The sequence below is a fragment of the Mesoplodon bidens genome (genome assembly GCF_964165515.1).
Source record: "Mesoplodon bidens genome assembly, chromosome: 11".
NCBI lineage: Eukaryota > Metazoa > Chordata > Mammalia > Artiodactyla > Ziphiidae > Mesoplodon > Mesoplodon bidens.
This window is the reverse complement of record NC_138167.1, coordinates 42,260,690-42,280,875: the sequence shown is the minus strand read 5'-3', so window position 1 is coordinate 42,280,875 and position 20,186 is coordinate 42,260,690. Positions and strand designations below refer to the sequence as shown.

The 20,186-nt window shown below is 48.3% G+C and overlaps 2 protein-coding genes across 2 annotated transcripts; one reads left to right on the top strand and one right to left on the bottom strand.

The window, feature by feature from the left end:
* Window positions 1-2,216: 2,216 nt before the first annotated feature.
* Window positions 2,217-4,209, top strand: IL23A (interleukin 23 subunit alpha; the record flags this gene model as incomplete). Its single annotated transcript, XM_081250016.1, has 4 exons — window positions 2,217-2,378; window positions 2,598-2,696; window positions 3,789-3,935; window positions 4,041-4,209. 4 exons carry the CDS (start codon window positions 2,217-2,219, stop codon window positions 4,200-4,202), a joined length of 570 nt encoding a protein of 189 aa, XP_081106142.1. The 3' UTR covers window positions 4,203-4,209.
* Window positions 4,210-4,214: 5 nt separating this feature from the next.
* STAT2 (signal transducer and activator of transcription 2) lies at window positions 4,215-19,367 on the bottom strand. Its single transcript, XM_081250008.1, has 24 exons — window positions 19,144-19,367; window positions 17,017-17,160; window positions 16,708-16,861; window positions 16,268-16,363; window positions 16,003-16,092; window positions 15,836-15,911; window positions 15,324-15,409; window positions 15,013-15,161; window positions 11,000-11,158; window positions 10,803-10,895; window positions 10,527-10,586; window positions 10,100-10,120; window positions 9,777-9,870; window positions 9,579-9,626; window positions 9,415-9,498; window positions 9,170-9,268; window positions 8,931-9,066; window positions 8,755-8,807; window positions 8,549-8,643; window positions 7,807-7,943; window positions 7,447-7,629; window positions 7,154-7,211; window positions 5,671-6,137; window positions 4,215-5,386 (listed from the first exon to the last, which is right to left on the bottom strand). Exons 2-24 carry the CDS (start codon window positions 17,145-17,147, stop codon window positions 5,244-5,246), a joined length of 2,712 nt encoding a protein of 903 aa, XP_081106134.1. The 5' UTR covers window positions 17,148-17,160; window positions 19,144-19,367; the 3' UTR covers window positions 4,215-5,243.
* Between the last annotated feature and the right edge of the window lie 819 nt (window positions 19,368-20,186).

The window sequence follows — 20,186 nt, the reverse complement described above, 5'->3', positions numbered from 1 at the left end:
GAGGTCTCTAAGAAAGGCTTAACAGTGAGAATTAAAGGGCCTGAGATGCCAGAGATACCTGGGCTAAATGAGCTACTTTATTAAGATGCTTAGTGTTGCCTCAGTGTCCAATATAATGGAATGACTGAGAATGCAGGATCTGGAGTCTGCACTGTAATTCTGGCCACTTAATAGTGATCTTAGGCAAGTTACTTATCTCTGCACCTCAGTTTCCTCATCTGTAATATGGTGATAACGATAGTACCTATCTAATTGTGTTGTTGTGAGAATTAAATGGGTTAATATATGAAAAGTGCTTAAACTAAGTACTTGGCGTAAAGTGAGAGTTGGATATAAGCCATCATTACTAACCACCTCGGGAAACTTCAACTGGATTTGGCGTCTGGGCATCCAACTGGAAAGGCCTGCTTGTCAGTATAATTTGCATTAACGGTTGAGGTCCTGCTGACGTCAAGGTCTCCTTGCAGCTCCAGGTCAGATCTAGTCCTGGAAGTAGTTCCTGTCACACAACAGTCCCACAATCGCCCCAACAACCTTGCTTCCTACCCAACTCCCAAAGCACCAGGAAGTGAAACAAAGCCCCGTGCCTCCAACTCACCCTTGTCCCTCTCATCCCATCCCCCAGCGTTCCACTTCCTCCTCCTCCTTTTCACCTTCTATCTCCTATCCTAAAGGGCTCCCAGAATGGGAACCAGAGGCGGGAAAAGCATGGGAGACATTATACAAAAGTGAGGTGAGCTCCCCTACTCCCACCCCCACCCCCAATTTCCTTATTTCATTTGTATTCACCAGTGTAAGGAGAGGCAAACCATTTCTCACTCAAACTGAGGTAACCTCTCTGATGCTGCAAATGTTTTATCCAAAGGGTGGATTTACCGTAGAGTCATATTTGAATCAGAGGTTTCATTGGGCAGTTTTGAATAGTCCTATGGGAAGGGAGACCTCTATCGAGGGTGTTTCTCAGAGAAAAAGGGTCAACCTCTTGGAAAGGCTTTGGGAGCCTGTGTGGTCATCCATGGCCTCATTCTGACGTCCAGATTGTCCTGGGACCCTCCACTGGGGTTGGGGCAGTCCCAGATTTGGACCACCTTCCACTCCCACGCCCAACTTCACAGTCTCAGCTGTTTCACTGAATGTTGCATCAGGGATGGTGATGAAATCAGTGTCAGCGGATTTTACCCATGGATGCAACAGGCTGAAGGACCAGCCAGGGTCATTGACACTGTGCACCTACAACTACCCAGAACCCTGGACTTTCTAGCCACGGTGAAGGGCTGGGTGCTGGAATATCTCAGTTGGATTTCTAGCCCTTGCTTACACTGGTGTCCCCCACCCCCAAATCACCTGAAACTCACAGAGTCCAAGAAACTTGGGCCACTAAGGTTGAGGAATCAGATGGTTCTTAGCAACAGCTCTTTCCTTCCAACAGCCCTCCTAGCCTCCAGAGTGAGGCCTGAAGTGAGGGAGCAATAACACCTTATACCGAACTTATGTGGTTTCCCAGTTCACAAAGTGCCTTCATGTCCATTGTCTCCCAGTGAAAATAACCCCGTTCCCAACAGAGACTAAGAAGCCCCCTTATTCTTAGATTGAGGGCATCAGGTGGGAACCAAACTTCATTCCAAACTGAGCTTGCCATCCTATTGGGAGATAAATGAATGCTTCTGTTTTGATTTTTACTCAGGCGGTGGGGGGGTGAGGAAATTAGGTTTGAAGGGAGGGAAGATATAGCTTAGAGAGGCAAAAAGATGAGGGAAAGGTTAAGCAGGAAGGAACTTGAGACTAGATTCATTTAAATATTCGTTACTCCCACCCCACCCCCTTCTACAGCCTCTTTGATTCCTGGAGAGCATTACACGTAAGTCCCATCCCAGGCCTCCAGTCACGGCAACCACACGACTCATTTCCCCTGGAACTGAGGCTACTTACCTGGGCTCCCCACGGAGGGAGATGATGCAGGGAGGGGAATCCCACCTGCTGTGAGTCACCTGCTAGTATAAAGGGCGGGTCTTACAATGCAGGGAGCTTAAAGAGACTCAGGGACAAGGGGAGAAAATCTACAGGAAGCAGCTCAGAAACTCGGTGAACGACAGAGGGAACCAAACCAGAGACGCACAGAACAGAGAGAATCAGGCTCAGAGCAAGGGGAAGTGGACAGAGATTCCACAGGGACTGCAAGGCACAGAGCCAGCCAGATCTGAGAAGCAGGCAACGAGATGCTGGGGAGCAGAGCTGTGCTGCTGCTGCTGCTGCTGCCCTGGATTGCTCAGGGCCGGGCTGCGCCTGAGGGCAGCAGCCCTGCTTGGGCTCGGGGCCAGCAGCTCTCACAGCAGCTCTGCATGCTGGCCTGGAGTGCACATCAACCAATGGGACATGTGGTGAGTGGCAGCCTCTGGGACCAAACAGGAGCCTATCCAAGCCCTCCAAGGCTGCAGTGGAAGACTCTGTGGCCTAGGGTGGAAGCTGGAGGGTTGAAAGCCATCAGAGGGTAAGAAAGGACAGGGGAGTGGGGTTCCAGGGCGAGTCACAGCCTGAGGATCCAGGTGGGGTTTGAAAGTACTTATTTCTTTACTCTTCCCACCCCTCCTCCATTCCAGGATTTACCAAGAGAAGATGATGATGAGACTACAAATCATGTCCCCCATATCCAGTGTGGGGATGGCTGTGATCCACAAGGACTCAGGGACAACAGTCAGGTACTAAGATGAGGCTGGGCCGCAAGGAAGAGGGGACTGGGGACAGAGCTGGACACCATGGTGAATTAGTAAAAGTTGTATCTGTCCTTGTCCATTCAGCCTGCTATAACAACAAACCATAGCTTCAGTAGTTTATAAACAACAGACATTTATTTTTTCTTTTAAAAAATAAATTTATTTATTTTTAAAAGTTTTATTTATTTTTGGCTGCGTTGGGTCTTTGTGGCTGCGTGTGGGCTTTCTCTAGTTGCGGTGAGCGGGGGCTACTCTTCGTTGCAGTGTGTGGGCTCTATTGCGGTGGCTTCTCTTGCTGCAGAGTATGGGCTCTAGGCACGCGGGCTTCAGTAGTCGTGGCACAAGGGCTTAGCTGCTCCGCAGCATGTGGGATCTTCCTGGACCAGGGCTTGAACCCGTGTCCCCTGCATTGGCAGGCGGATTCTTAACCACTGTGCCACCAAGGAAGCCCACAACAGACATTTCTCTCTCACAGTTCTGGAGGCTGGAAGTCCGAGATTAAGGTGCCAGCATGGTTGAGTGAGGGCCCTCTTCAGGTTGCAGACTTCTTGTCTCCTCACATTGTGGAAGTGATTACGGAGTTCTGTGGGTCTCTTTTATAAGAGCAATAATCCCATTCTTGAGGGCTCCATCCTCATGACCTAATAACCTCCCAAGGGTCCCACTTCCTAATACCGTCACATGGGGATCAGGATATCAAAATATGAATTTTCTGGGGACGCAAACATTCATATCACAGCCGTTTCTAAGAATGGCAAATATCAGGTGGGTCTTTGGTGGAGTAATTAGAAGGTATCTTTTCTTTTCCTTTCTCTTTTCTTTCCTTCCTTCTTTTCTCTTTCCTTTCTTTCCCCTCCTTCTTTTTTCTCTTTCCTTCCTTTTTTTTCTTTCTTCCTCTCCCTCTTTTTTGTTTTTGGTGTTTTTTTTTTTGGCTGCGCTGAGCGGCATGCGGGATCTTAGTTCCCCAACCTGGGATCAAACCCATGCCCCCTACAGTGGAAGCATGGAGTCTTAACCACTGGACCACCAGGGAAGTCCCTGTATCTGTTTTCTTTCACTGCTTTCTTTTCTCCCCAGTCCTGCTTGCAAAGGATCCACCAAGGCTTGGTTTTTTACGAGAAGCTGCTGGGCTCAGATATTTTCACAGGGGAGCCTTCTCTACTCCCCGATGGCCCTGTGGGCCAGCTTCATGCCTCCCTACTGGGCCTCAGGGAACTCTTGCAGGTATGAACTAGGGGCCTGGAAAAGTGGGGCTTGCAGGTGTCAGAGACAGGGCCTGGCGGGGGAGTGAAGGATCTAGAGTCCTGATTGTGTCCTGTGTCCTTTCAGCCCGAGGGTCACCACTGGGAGATTGAGCAGACTCCAAGCCCCAGTCCCAGCCAGCCGTGGCAGCGCCTCCTTCTCCGCCTCAAGATCCTTCGCAGCCTCCAGGCCTTTGTGGCTGTAGCTGCCAGGGTCTTTGCCCATGGAGCAGCAACTCTGAGCCCCTAAGCCAGCAGCTTATGGATGGCACCCAGACCTCCACGGCTCAGCAATGCTAAGATGAATTTATCAGCCTAGACACCTGTGAGCCAACAAGTTAATCAGTCCATTAATTTTAAAAGGACTTGCTCTGTTGAAAAATTACCAATACTGACTGACTTATGCTGACCTAGAACAGGTTGAATATTTATTACATGGGAAGGGAAATTTTGGGATTATTTATCATCATGGCAGCAGTTTGGGGAGGAGGATTATTTATTATATTTATACTGAATTATGCACTTTTTTCAATAAAGACTTATTTATGTGGATATGTAAGTCTAATTTCTAGGCTTGTTAGTAAAAAGAAACAGAACGGAAAAGTAGGGCCAAAGGACTACAAAGTGCATCCTTCTACTCTGCAGGGCTATAGTGGAGAGGGATCTTTCCTCATGACCCCTTAGTATATAGAGTAACCGTGATCTTTTTGGCCTTAATCCCTACATGGCTAAGCAAGCTGAATGAGATTACAAGGGACTGTGATTAGGAAGTGGGGGTCCTAAGTGTGGCCCTCTCTTACTCCCTGACCCAGGGCTTCCTTCCCTGCTTTCCCGGCCAAGAGTGTATTTGGCCAAAGACAGGAGTTCTGAATCACTGCAGGATCAGAAGTCAGAGCTGTTTTGAGCAGAAAGGGCACTCCAGGAACATGAAGTAGGCACCCGGTTAGTCTTATCAGCTACTGAAATGTTGAAAGCCTTCCACACTGGAAAGAAGCCACTGCCCTGAGCCCTCCAAGTACCTCCTAACTGTTCTGGCCTGCTCTCAAATTCCTATACCTCCCAGCACAGCAGGCAGCCTCCAGGCTCCTAGCTGGAGCTATGGGTAACATCTGTTCTGATTCATTGGTGCCTGTTCCTTACCCATATTATGCTTCTATCTCTCACTCCAAATCCCACGGCTAACCCAGTTTAGAAGAAGCACATGCCTGATTTCCCATCCTTGGAGAGCAACATCATGATGTGAGAGGTAGGAGGGGCAAAATATATGGAAAGAACAGAGAAAATGTAGTTTTTAGTAGTCAGAAGGAATCAAGGGCCCATCTGTGTAGAAATGGCTGCAAGGGAAGACGTAAGCTTCATCCATGGCGTTCTGGCCAGCCAACAGTGGGTCACCATTTGGCATGATTTCTTCAATCTTCATGCTGTTTCTGAAGACTAGATAGTCCAGAGAAAGAAGTCAGGCCCTGATCTTAGGCAAGGAGTTCCCAAAGCAGCAGGGAAAGTGAGAGAGGATGGCAGCAGAGGCCTAGACAAGGCCTGAGGGGGACACTTAGGTGGGGCGGGGGAGGCGTGTGTATTTCCTAATAAAAGGAATCACAGGGAAATAAGCCTTTCTCCAATGAGGAGCTCAGAACTCAGTCTTTTTCTGTAGTGGGTGAGGGAGGGGAGCTGGGAAAGGGAATGTGTCCCCTCTTCCCTAGCCCCATCTCATCACTTACTTTCCATGTCTTCAGTGTTCAAGTGTCTCAGATCATGGGGCAAATCCGGCTCTGGCAGTGGCTGTGAAATAGGCTCTGGAATAGGCTCCCGCTTCAGTCCTGGTCCCAGATTTGGCTCTGGGACTCTCTGTGACACCTCGCCTAGTGTGGGCTCCAGCACGGGCTCCAGAGTGGACTCCAGCACAGGCTCCAGAGTGGACTCCAGCACAGGCTCCAGAGTGGGCTCCAGCACGGGCTCTAGAGTGGGCTCCAGCACGGGCTCCAGAGTAGACTCCATCACGGGCTCCAGAGTGGGCTCCAGAGTGGACTCCAGTGCTGGCCCCAGATCCAGCCCTGCCTCCAGCAGTGGCTCTAAGTCCAGGCCCGGCCCTGGCTCTGGCCCTGGTGCCAGCCCCAGATCCAGCTCGAATGACTCCAGTTCTGGCTCCAGCTTAAGCTCCGGCAGTTGTTGCAGCTCATCCACCTGTCTGGATACCCCAGTACAGACAAAGGAGCAGGGCTCAGTTGTTTAGGTAAAGTGGGGAATGGTAGAGAAAGCAGAGGCTATCTCTCTAGTCTAAAAGGCAATAGAGCAGAGGGCTTAAGGTTAACCAGAGATTTAAATCCTATCATTTACTAGTTGGGTGACCTTAGGCAAAGTGACCTAACCTCTCTGAGCCTCAGATTTATCATCTGTAAAAAGGGAACAACAATACCTCATAATACTTGAGAGGCAGTAAGATGGTTAAAAGCAGGGCTTTGAAATTTGACAGACCCGGATCACTGATTAGCCATGTACCTTAGGCATGCCACTTCACCACACTAAACCTCAGGTTCCTCAGATGAAAACAGTAATAACAGTATCTTCTGCCTCATAGGACAATTATGAAGATTCAATAAATGAGAAAATGAACACAAAGCATTTAGCCCAGTGCCTGGAACATAATAAACTTTCATTAAATGTGGCTGTTATCATTCATTACTGGCTCAAATGGGTTCTCATAAGGATTAAATTTTAAAAATGTTCTAGGGCTTCCCTGGTGGTGCAGTGGTTGAGAGTCCGCCTGCCAATGCAGGGTTCACGCCCCGGTCCGGGAAGATCCCACATGCTGTGGAGCGGCTGGGCCCGTGAGCCATGGCCGCTGAGCCTGCGCGTCCGGAGCCTGTGCTCCGCAGCCAGAGGGGCCGCAGCGGTGGGAGGCCCGCGTACAGCAAAAACAAACGAACAAACAAACAAACAATGTTCTAAAAAAATCTAGTACCATGCTTGGCATTAAGGAGATGTCCATTAACATCAATGATTATGACTATTATTATCAGGGAACCCCTGTGGAGACAACCTAAACAGAGAGGAGAGAGACTAAAAGAGTAGGAAACAACCCTAGAGGGCTGGGGAGTGTGGGTCAGTAGAAAAGAAGGCTGGAGAGACCGGAATTGGGCAGGTTTGGGTCACTGTATCAGCCAAAAAGAGTTAGGGAAGATGGGCAAAGAGTTCACATCTCACCTGTTAGAGACCACAATGAGCTTACGTTTCAGGTATTTCTTCCGTTCCTGGAGATTAACTATGGGGGACAGACACAGGAGGCAGGGGAGGTCAATAGATTGGACACATAGCCCCAGGGTCCCCTAGTGCAGGAGTCCGGACAGTCATGTCTCCCTACTAACTAGCAGTGTCCCACAGACAGAGCCCTTAACTTCTTTGGATATCAGTTTTCCCACGTTGAAAGGAAAGAGTTGGATTTGTGGATGCCTGTGGATCCCTGCACTCTACCAGTGAAGTGTATCAATGCTTCTCACCTTTCTCCTGGGAGTAGCATCCAAAAGCCTCATCCCGGGGGATTCGTGGGTAGAGGAAGCACAGTGGGTTCTCAGGTATGTTCTCCTCAGTGAGCAGCTGGTACTGGCTGATGATTTTGGTCAGCGGGAGCGACTGCAGCACCTCCTTGGTGAAGGGCTGCACAGAGTAGATGAGCACCTTATCTGGAGAGTGGATGCAGGAATAGGCAGGCTTGAGGGAAGAGGCTGGGCCTGGGAGCTCCCCACCCTGGCTGCCCAACCACAGATCTGCTGAGGGATTCAGGAAAGAGCCAGGGAAGCCAAGGGCAAGCAGAGGGGCAGCAAGAGAGGCTGTGGAAACAGGAGGGCAGGGCAGCTGACCATCATCTTGGTGTTCCACCCAGGAGCAGGTAATGCCCCCTTCCAACGTTTCACTGAAGCGCAGCAGAAAGGTGCCAGAGATGGTCTTCTTCAGCAGCCGGCGCTCCTGGCTCCGGCTTACAAAGCCCATGATGTGTCTACAGCACAGAGAGCAGCTGTGAGGCCCTCCTGCCTCCTGCTCCCCTTGTAGAGGGACAGACTGCCAGGCCTGGGCCCTGGCTCTGCCACCTTGTTACAAACTGTTCCATGTTGGCCAAGTCATTTCACTTTACTGACAATATCCACCTGCCAGGGTTGGAAGAGGTGTGAAGCTGTGGTGAGGTCACACAGATGAAAAGCACCTTGTAAAAGGCAAAGTGCTACACAAATGGGCAGGCAGTGTGGTGGAAAGAGCATAGGCGTGAGGTCAGACAGGCCTCGGTTTGAATCCCAACTCTGCCCCTGGTGTAAGTCCTTTAACCTCTCTGAGCTTTCATTTCCTCCCTTGAGGGTGGCAACACCCATCGCCCAGCAGGGTTATAAGGATTACGTGAGAGAATTCATAAAAAGCACCCCGCAGGCTCTGGAACACAGTGGATGCTAGACAAATACGGGCTAGGAGACTATTACTGCAAACGTGAGGGGGTATGACCTGGCACCGGGTTCTGCTCTCTCCCCCTATTTGCCACATGAGGGCGCACAGAGTCCACTCTCAAGCACAGAAAGGCGGCAGGGAAGAGAGGGAGGCTGACCAAGGCCTTACCCATCGTTCCAGAGATCCTTCAGGTGGTCATGTACCAGGTCCAGAATTTTGTCGAGCCATGTCCAGAATGGTAGCTTGCCAGGGGGGCTCTCTCGCTGAAGGAGGAATGGAAAGGCAGGAAGAGATGTGGAGCTGCCCTGGGTGTGGGGAAGGACTAGTAATTGGACGGGGGCCAAGGTCTAGCTGCACAGGATGCAGAGGGTTACCTTAATGAACTGGGCCCAGGACAACAAGGCACCCTCAGTCTTGGAGTTTTGCCCTGTGGGCAGACAGACAGTTCAGATGACAGAAGAGGCAGGGCCAAGGGTCCTGGGACAGTAAGGATGGAGGGCGGGGGGCAGACAAAGGCTAGGGAAAGGCTGAGAGAAAAGAAGGTCTGTACCAAACAGCTTGTCCCGCAGCATGCCAAGCTGGGCTGAGTCGAGGCCTCGGCCAACGTAGGAGGAGAACTGCCAACTGAGAGCAGGGCCCAGCAAGTCCCAGGGGGCCTTGGCGGGGCTGGAGAAGAACTGCTGATTCTGCAGAGGTAGGAAGGGACAGGGTGCCTCAGAAGCAGTGCCCTCCCACCAAGCTTCCACGCCCCTCCTTGCCACCCTTCACCTGTTGGCCCCCACCTTCTACCTGGGGGTCTGAGCTGAGCAGATTGAACCAGAGAACCGAGGCCCAGGCAATTGAGAGTTGGTTCATGTTAGAAATAATCACCACAGGAAGGGTGTCCGTCTGGGGAGGAGACAGAAATCACAGAAGAGGGGTGTGATGTTTCCAGCTGTAGACATCTGGTAAGGGCCAGACAATATCCCACCCTGAGAGGCTTCTGCTTAACCCCTCCTTAGGTCTTCCCGCAAACGCACTCCATTTTCACTCACTTTCAGTTCCTGCTTCAGACCCTGGTAGGTGTATCTGACTGTGAAGCTGATAATATGCAGTTCCTCTGTCACGGCTAGCAGCCCCTGGGACAGCAGAAGACACAGTGATCAGCGTGCCCTTTGGTAAGTTCCTCCTGCCCCCCAACCCCCTGTCCAGGCCTCACCTTATTGCTGCCCTTTCCTGAACTACCTGAACGCTGCTCCACCAGTGTCTGTGAATTGAGGGGAGGGAGAGAGAATGCCAGAGCAAGGACCCCAGGGTCCCTAGAACCCTTGCTTTGCCCTCAGGACTTCCCAAGGCCTGGGAACTTCCTCCAGCTTGTTCGATTGGACTACAACCTTAAGATACCATCCCTTCTTACCAGGTAGCCAAAGTCCCAAATTAAGCCCTGACTCTGCCCTTTCTCAGGAGTCAAAGTTTTCTGGTTTGAGGTCAGAATGTTGAACTTCCGGAAGCTATTCCAAGGAGGAAGAAGATATATGCAGGTCAGGAGCAGAGTTATTCTAAAAACTCAGCAGGAAAATAACAAAAGTTTCACTTCATTTCAGACCTCCCCTTCTCCCTCTGTCCATACACCACCCAAATCAACCTCCTCCTTGTTTGTGTCCCCATCAGGGCTGCCACATGTGATGATACAGGTCATGCAGTGCACAAAAGTTTGCAGTGTCCTTGTCAGGCACCTACCCTTGTGATTCAGGAGGATTTCTGTAAAGAAAAAAAAAAAATCACTGGGAAGCAAAATAGTGCAGAAGTTAGGAATTTGGTCTGTGGAATCAGACAGACCCGGGTTCAAACCCAAATCTGCAGCTCACCAGCTATGTGGCCTTGCACTAGAGACATAAATTATCTGAACTTGTTTCCTCATTTGAATAGTGCATTGGTAATACCTAACTCATGGGGTTCCTGCGACAATTTTAAATTGGGTACTTGACAAGCTACATGTCACATAGTAAGCACTCAACAAAAGAGAGGAGCCATTTCTATGAGGTAGGAATGGAAGGGAAAAGAACACAGCCCCAGGGCCCTGTTGTAAAGAGTAGGTACCTCCTCCACCCCACCACCCCACTTCCTGGCCACCACTTGGTCCCACCCTTCACCTGCCCCAACTTACCTGTCAATGGAGACTTCTGCAGTCAGTGACTCATTGCCTTCCTGGAGTCTCACCAGCAGCCTGCAGGGGAGGGAGGTAGATGGGGGAAAGTGGTCAACTTCAATCTCCTGGATAGACCAGGTGTTTGAAAAAAAACAATGGAAGAGATTAGAAGAGGTAAGGAGATTGAGGGGAAAAGAGAGAAGAAACAGCCAAGAGTGGGAAGATTTGTAAAACCAGAAAGCATCAGTGCCAGGGCTGGTAAAAGGAAGCAGGAATGAGTTCTGAAATGCCAACCTTGTTCGGACGGTGAACTTGCTCCCAGTCTTGAGGATGAGGGGTCGATGGGGAGTTTGGGGCATGCAGGGCTGGGTTTCTACTACAAAGGCTCTGGGGGGATGTGGAGAGAATATATAGAGGTCAGTATCTCTAAGAATGGCTCCCCTTGTCCCTTCCCTCTGGCCTCCCTCGAGGTCCCTCCCTGGCCTCTAGACCTGTGGAGCACGCGATGTAGCAGCTCTGTGACCTGGGCCTTCCGCAGATCCACCCCTTCGATCAGAGGGTCCCCCTGATAGGTGACCATGCGACTCAATCCCTTTAGCTCCTTCAGCAGCTGCCGCAGATGAAACAACAGCTTTGCTCCAGCTGTGAACCTGGGTGACAGAATCCAAGGGAGAAAGAATCCATCAGTTTCCTGGAATCCCCAAACAGGCTCCAAGAGCTCCCCTTTAACTATGTGGAAAGTCAGAAACTGATTGGGACAAAAAAGAATCCAGGAAGCATGTGAAAGATTTTTCAACTTTTTTCATAACCTAAGGAATGAATATCAAAGCCACTTTCACATATAAATTGATAAAAGATTTATTAACATAATAAAGCTAACTTTCACATGATGCTTGATATGTACTTTTTTTTTTTTTTTTGCAGTTTGCGGGCCTCTCACTGTTGTGGCCTCTCCCATTGCGGAGCACAGGCTCCGGATGTGCAGGCTCAGCGGCCATGGCTCACAGGCCCAGCCGCTCCGCGGCATGTGGGATCTTCCCGGACTGGGGCACGAACCCATGTCCCCTGCATCGGCAGGCGGACTCTCAACCACTGCGCCACCAGGGAAGCCCCCTTGATATGTACTTTTTGTTCTAAGTGCTTCATACATCTTCATGCATAGGGTTAATTCTTACAACAACCCTGTGAGGTAGGTACTATTATTATCCCTATTTTACAGATGGTAAAGCTGAGGCATAGAAAGAGTAAAGTGACTTGCTCAAGGTCATAAAACTAGTAAGGGATGAAGTTGTATGTGTTTTACTGTCTATATAATAAGAAATAATAATAAAAGGCAATATGGTAACAGGAAAACAATTATCCACTACATAAGAGCAAACAGATTGGGATAGCAGTTTGGAACTATTTTTTTAAAAAGCTTCAGGGTACTTCCCTGGTGGTCCAGTGGTTAAGACTCCACGCTTCCAATGCAAGGGGCGTGGGTTCAATCCCTAGTCGGGGAACTAAGATCCCACATGTTGCGTGGTGTGGCCAAAAAATATATAAAAAATAAAAATAAAAAGCTTCAAAAAATGTATATACATTTTGCAGTATTCCATTTCTAAGATCAGACAAACAAATGGACAAAGACAGATGTTCATAGTTCGTAGCTTTGTTTTCTGTAATAGAAAAATTAGAAACAATTGGTATTGGGTACATAAATTATGGCATATTGACATCACGGAATACTATGCAACCATTAAAAATAATGATATAGACACAAATTTTTAACAAGAAAAAATTTTCATAAACATTAAATTTAAAAAATTACAAGATAGTATATATATAATCTGAGTTCTGTTTAAAATAGATGTATAGGGCTTCCCTGGTGGCGCAGTGGTTGAGAGTCCGCCTGCCGATGCAGGGGACACGAGTTCGTGCCCCGGTCTGGGAAGATCCCACATGCCGTGGAGCGGCTGGGCCCGTGAGCCATGGCCGCTGAGCCTGCGCATCTGGAGCCTGTGCTCCGCAACGGGAGAGGCCACGACAGTGAGAGGCCTGCATACCACAAAAAAAAAAAAAAAAAAGATGTGTATTTGTGAATACGCACAGGGAAAATCTGGAAAAATGTATTCAAAAGCATTAACAGGGGACTTCCCTGGTGGTCCAATGGTTAAGACTTCACCTTCCAATGCAGGGGGTGTGGGTTCGATCCCTGGTCGGGGAGCTAAGATCCCACATGCCTCACGGCCAAAAAACCAAAACATAAAACAGAAGCAATACTGTAACAAATTCAATAAAAACTTTAAAAATGGTCCACATCAAAAAAATTTTTTAGGCTTCCCTGGTGGCGCAGTGGTTGAGAGTCCGCCTGCCGATGCAGGGGACATGGGTTCGTGCCCCGGTCCGGGAAGATCCCACATGCCGCGGAGCGGCTGGGCCCGTGAACCATGGCCGCTGAGCCTGCGCATCCAGAGCCTGTGCTCCGCAATGGGAGAGGCCACGACAGTGAGAGGCCCGCGTACCACAAAAAAAAAAAAAAAAAAAAAAAATTTTTTTGAAGCATTAACAGTGGTTACCTCTGAACGATCAGATTATGCACATGGGTAATTTTTACTTTTTTTCTCTTTTAAGTTTTCTGAAATTTTTCCAATTAGTATATTTTATATTTACAATCAAAAAAAGAAATAAAGCTCTTTGTATTAAAAACAATGAAACAAAAGAACAACACAATAACAGCACCACCACCAACAAGAAAAGGTATTGGGTTGGCCAAAAAGTTCGTTCAGTTTTAAGTAAAAACAAAAAACACATTTTTCATTTTCACCAAGAATTTTATCGAACAACGCATTCACTAACCGAACTAACTTTCTGGCCAACCCAATATATACTTTAACCCAGGAATATCATTTCTGATAACTTACATTACAGAAATAATTGGAGATGTAAATAAAGATGGAGCTATGAGGTTATTTACTGCAGCACTGTTTAAAATAGCAAGAAATCACTCACAGGCCATAATTTGCCAAGCCCTGTACAAAATGATGAATACACGTGCAACTGTAATGTAAATACTTACCCTGTACCCTAAGCCCTATATATCTGTTTTCAATTTATCTGAACAGTGGTATATTTTTAATTTTTTATATTAATTTTTATTGGAGAATAGTTGCTTTACAATGTTGTGTTACTTTCTGCTGTACAGCAAAGTGAATCAGCTACATGTATACATATATTCCCTCTTTTTTGGATTTCCTTTCCATTCAGGTCACCACAGAGCACTGAGTAGAGAGTTCCCTGTGCTATACAGTAGGTTCTCATTAGTTATCTATTTTATACATAGTATCAATAGTGTATATATGTCAATCCCAGTCTCCCAGTTCATTCCACGGGTGCCCCCCCCATGGTATATTTTTAATAGTTTAAATTATAATAAATTTTCTCATGACAAAATATCTAAATAATAGGTATTTTTCAAATATGTTGAAGGACACATTAGTTATTTTTTTCTACATCACAATAAAATTAATATAAAATAAGGAGCTTACTGGAAAACACATAAAGAAATTTGTTTAGGGCTTCCCTGGTGGCGCAGTGGTTAAGAATCTGCCTGCCAATGCAGGGCACACAGGTTCAAGCCCTGGTCCGGGAAGATCCCACATGCCGCGGAGCAACCAAGCCTGTGAGCCACAACTACTGAGCCTGCGTTCTAGAGCCCAAGAGCCACAACTACTGAGCCCACGTGCCACAACTACTGAAGCCCGCGCGCCTAGAGCCCGTGCTCTGCAACAAGAGAAGCCACCAAAATGAGAAGCCTCTGCACCGCAATGAAGAGTAGCCCCCGTTCACCACAACTAGACTAAGCCCGCGCACAGCAACGAAGACCCAAGGCAGCCAAAAAAAGAAAAAAAAAAAAGTATCATGCGTAGGGACTTCCATCATGGTCCAGTGGTTAAGACTCCACCCTTCCACTGTAGGGGGTGCAGGTCTGATCCCTAGTTGGGGAACAATCCCACATCCCATATGCTATGTGGCATGGCCAAAAGATGCAAAAAATAAAAGTATCATGGGCATGGGTAAATATGATATATTGCTAAGTTAAAAAAAAACAAACAAACCCACAGATCTCAAAATAGTATGAACAGTATGATTCAATTTTTGTTTAATAATATTATAGTAGCTACATCTGGATATTAAGGTAACTGGTAATTTTTTTTGGCATTATATTCATTGCACTAAAAAAAGGTAAAACGATATTTCTCGGGTGATTAAGCAGGAAGGAGAAATCGGATTGTGGATCAATTCATTACTTTCCCCAAAGCAAAGACTGGGCTCTGGGCTCCCTGAGTGGTGAGAATGAAGAGCAGAGCATAGCTGCAGTCAGACAAGGGAGCTGGGATCATTCTGGGAAGCAGAGATTAAGGAGGGCAATATCTCGTCATACACAGGGCATTATAACCTACAAAGCACAGTGGGTAGTTAGGACTAGGGCCAGGTGAGCACAAGGGTGGGAGGTGCCTCTCACCACTTCTCCAACTGCTCCAATCCTCCATCCGGGGGGCCTCCAATGCAGGCTTTCTGCTGCTGAACTTTCCACTCCTCCAACTTGGGCAGCAGTAGCTCAATTAGGGTAGTTAATCGGCCTAGCAGTGCTTTGGAGGCATCTAGCACCTCCTATGAAAGACATAAAGTGAGTGCTGAGAGCCTCTCACCATCACCCTCCACCATTCAACCAGTGATGAAGAGACAAAGAAGCCAAGGCTAGAGGCCAGGGCTCCCGATGCCTCATTTTCCCCAGTTCCCTGCTACCCACTCCCTCTGTCCTCTGCCACCCACCTTTCTCCTTCTGTCCAGTTCATTGAGCGTTTCCTGCAGAATGTCCTGCTGTCTGGTCTGATGGGGGTCCAAAGAGGGTGTCCTTGCTGGATGGCAGGAGCAGGAGTGAGACAAATGCTCAGACCTAGGGCTCCTCCCCATCTCCTTCCCAGCCCAGACCTCAGCCAGAGTCAGGAGTGGGGAGTTCTGAAGGGGAACCAACCAAAGCACAGGCACCTCTGGGCCCTCATGCAAATTCTGAATGGTCTTGCTAGAACCAGAAGCCCACTCAATCTGCTAAGGCAGTTTCCCAAGCATCCCCTCCAACATTCACTAGCTGTCCCTCAGCTACACCTCCAGCCTGACCTCTACAACATACCCTGGCACCTCCAGCTTTGCAATGGCAGCAGGACTGTAACCAGCAAGATGCAGCCGAAGGTCATTATTGTTTACTGGGGCTTTCCCCTTCTGCTCTATTCTACCCTTGGCCTCCCAGTAGGCTTCTTTCTCCCACCCCTCAATGTGCTTTCTACCTGAGGTCTGGATCTTATATCGGAAGCAGAAGACATCCTGCTGGTCTTTCAGTTGGCTGATGGATTTCACCAGCTTCTGCAGAGGAGATGAGACCCGGATGAGGCTGCTTCTGTGAGAGGAGGCAGGCTGAGTTCTGCCCACCCTGGCTCTTGCCACATCTACCAACCTCCATCATAGCCTTTAATTCCAGGATCCGGGATTCAATCTCATGCTGCTGGCTCTCCCCAGGTGCTGCAAGGGCTGGTTCTCCTTGCTCCTGAAATAAGAGGCTCTGAGCACATTTCAACTCTGACCTTTCATCCCTGAAATCCAGACCTGAAATGAAACCACAGGATGTGGAGGAATCTTGTTCTGAGGCAAATTTGCTGAGTCCTTTGCAGGATCCCTCTCTACTCCAGGAGCTTTCAACATCACCACCAAATCGTTCTCACCGACTGAGCCCTCTGAGCCTGGGTCAGAATTCTTTTTTCTTCCAGAAGGAGATTAAAGATCATCTCAGCCAACTGGGTAGCACCCTGGGGAAAGGCCTGCAGTAGGAAAAGAGAAAGGATTGATTTAACTTAACTGCCATCAATGAACTACCACCTCAGGCCCTCCCCACCAGTGACCTCAGTATTCTCTTCCCTTCTTCAGGGTCCCAAGCCCTACCCCTTTTCACCACTGGTCCCCCAAACCTAGCCTCTTTCCAAATGGGTCATCTATGTCCTTCTCTCTGCCAGTGGTCTCCCAAGTCCAGACTCTGTCCCATTTTCCCCAGATCTTCCCCTGTTCTTTGAACCTCCAGGTCCTGTTCCATGTTCCATACCCTAAAACGTACTCCTCTACACTCAGCTGCCATCCCTACTTTGTTATTCCTGGCTCTTCCAAGTACCTGAATGTCCCGATAGAATTTTCGCAAGTTGTGCTGTAGCAACAAACACTCAGGGTCCTGGCTGCAGCGGCTACACTCATAGTTCAGTTGGTCCAAGAAGTGGAAGAACAGCATATTAGCCTTGGCCTCATCATTGCCCAGTGCAGCTTCCTGCCTAGGGACCAGGAAGGACAAGGATTAGTATCTCTGCGGGGTTGCTACTATCTTGAGGCCTTCCAACCCCTTCCTGCCCTTGGTGTCTCCAGGATCCTGGGGGCTCAGAAGAAAGAAATCATTTTCCTCATCCCCCCAACTTCCTGAAGGCCTCACCAGTTCTGATCTTCAATCCAGACAGACAAGTACTGTCGAATGTCCACCGGCAGGAGGCTATTTGAATAGAGCTGGTGCAGCTGATCCTGAAATGGGCTGTCAAGATTCTGCAGCATCTCCCACTGCGCCATTTGGGGTCTGAGCCTGAAGGATGCAGGTTCCCAATTGGAAATTTTGCTGGACTAAACCATCCACAGTCTCGTGATTGTTTATTATTACAAATTTTTTTAAATGTTTAATTATACAAGTAAGAAAAAATACAGAAAAAAAGTAAAGTCTAGATTGACCCTACTCCCAATCTTGGTCCCTTTTCCTCCTCTCCAGAAGTAACCAATATTATCAGTTTGGCGTATATTCTTCCAGGGAGTACTATTTAAGAGCTCCAATATGTAGGCCTTTTTGTTTCAATGGTAATTTTCAAACACACAACAAAGTAGAGTGAGTAGTACAAGGATCATCCATGTACCCATCATCCAGCTTCAACAAACGTGTATACTTCCGCAATCTCATTTCACCTATCTCCCCCAATGAATTTATTTTAAATTTATTTGTTTGTGTTTTTTTTTTTTTTTTTTTTTTTTTCTTTTTTTGCGGTATGCGGGCCTCTCACTGTTGTGGCCTCTCCCGTTGCGGAGCACAGGCTCCGGATGCGCAGGCCCAGCGGCCATGGCTCACGGGCCCAGCCGCTCCGCGGCATATGGGATCCTCCCAGACCGGGGCACGAACCCGTATCCCCTGCATCGGCAGGCGGACTCTCAACCACTGCGCCACCAGGGAGGCCCTATTTGTTTGTGTTTGTATTCACTTATGCTGGAGCATTTAAAGGTCAGTCTTAAGTATTTAAAAAAGGGGTTTTTAAAAATTATTTATTTATTTTTGGCCACACCGCACGGCATGCAGGATTTTAGTTCCCCCACCAGGGATTGAACCCACTGCAGTGGAAGCGTGGAGTCTTAACCACTAGACCACCAGGGAAGTCCCAGTCTTAAGTATTTATTTCAGCATTATCCCAGCTGGCCCCAAAGCTTTATCAGAGGCTGAACCTCCTTGAAGATAAACTGCTCTCCATGTTGGAAAGAGGAGCTCCATTCTCTAGAAGATGTTTAAGATACTTAAATACTGTGTAAGGGGTCACTCAATCCCTAAGATTGTGACACTTTTATGACCTCTGTCAATCTCTGATTCTTCATGTGGATTATTAAGTTTGTGAGAAAATTCACTCAAAACTTGTTTTTGCCTGTCACCAAGCAGGCTGGGTGGAGCCCTTCTCCCTACCTTTCCCCACCCACTGCCATCTGTCTGCTTAGGAAATCAAAATTTCTTGCAGCCTGAGCCTAACAAAAAAGAATTAACACCCACTTCTGTGGTCTAAAAAAAGGTCACATGATTTTATTGCAAATCAAATGCTTGGGGTGGGAAAGATTCTTTCCCACCAGTACGAATAATCACGAGCTGCCTTTCTACCTCTGGGAAGTAGGAACAAGGGAAGTAAAGAATTGGGCAGGGGCTCCTACTTTTCACTTTAACCCTTTAGTAGTGCTTGACTTTTTACACTATGTACTTGTATTGCTTTTAAAAAACAAACGACGAGGCCCCAGTTCCTAAGGAACTAATTGGCTGGTATTAATAAAGCAAGGCGGCAAGTAAACCCTGAGGTTTAAATATGAAAAGCAAAACCAAAAAACCTGGCCTTCTTAAATAGATTGCAAGCACGCAGGTTAAGGGCTGTAAACTCTTTTTTCTCCAGTTATCCAACACTCTTTTAAGCGCGTATATTGTGCTCAATAAGCTTTTCTGAAAATAACTCTATTTTTTTCTCTCTCTTTTTTTTTGGTAAGGATAAAAAATAACAGACTGGAAGGTAAGAGCGTTGTCCAAGACACTGAACCAATGCAACAATGCCAGGTTTCGGGTCTTGGAAGTTGCAGGGGTGTTTCTGGAGGGGGGGGTGCGTTACGGTTGGGGACCTAGGTTGGACAGGAGGATGAAGGAAGCGACAGCTCCTGTTTCAACCTGGGGACAGAGTCTGACCCCTCCGGGGCGTACCCCCCAGGGCCTGCCTGCCCTCTCAGAGAGAAACTCGCGCCTCCACCCACATCCGCCCCCGCGCCTTCTCAGGGCCGGTACCTGGTTAGAGTCTCAGGCCCAGCTCCCTCCAGTAGCTCTGGTCCAGGCTTCCGGTCCCCAGAGAGAGTTCGAGCACCAGGGCCTCCCGCACCGCCCTCGGCTTCGGCCCGCCTCTCGAACCCGCCCCCTTGCCACAGGCTTGAGCGAGCGGCTGAACCCCGGATCTCGCCATTCCCATAGAGGCGCCCCGACACTGGCTGCCATTCAGCCAACCTCTTCCCCAGGCTGTGAGTTCATTGGCGCCACCACAACTCCTCCTTCTCCGCGAGGCGGGATAAGCGGAGCCGAAACCACACCTCTAGCTGCAGCGATTGGTAGGAAAGCTCAAGTAAGCCCTGCCCCGTGCCTGCGGAGGGAGGAATCCACTGAACAGAAGAGCTCAGGACTGAAACAGCTGATTTCCGAGAACCCGCACCTACGCAGCGGAACCGAGACTGGCTCAGGACCTTGAAGGCGCTGAGCTAACAAGCGAGGCGGAATTTCGACATATTGGGACAGGAAGGGGAGGGCTTAAGTAATAACAACAACAACAAAAACAACAAAAGCCTATTTTTTATTGGTACCGTGCTAAGCATTAGGACAACGTACCGTTTTTAATTTCCACGAAACCCACTGAGATGCAAATCACTATTCTTTAGAAATTTAAAAAACTGAGTTTGGAGAAAGAAGGTACTAGTCAGTGGTCGCTGAAGCTCTAACAAGTGGAGCCTGGATTCAAAGCCAAATCCTCTGATTCCAAACCACAAACTTTAAAATTTCTACATTTTACAGTACTGCCTTCCTCCTTGATAAAAAAAATCAGAGATTTGGATTTTGAACACACACGTACAACTTGTCAGAATATTAGATCTAGTCATCGTGTTTACCACCTTTTTTTTTTTTTTGGCTGCACTGCGCTGGCATGCAGGATCTTAGTTTCCCCACCAGCGATCAAACCCACAACCCCTGCAGTGGAAGCGTGGATTCTTAACCACTGGGCCGCCAGGGAGGTCCCACCACCTTCTTTTATAATTGATTGGTTGTTTGATTGATCGATTGCTGCG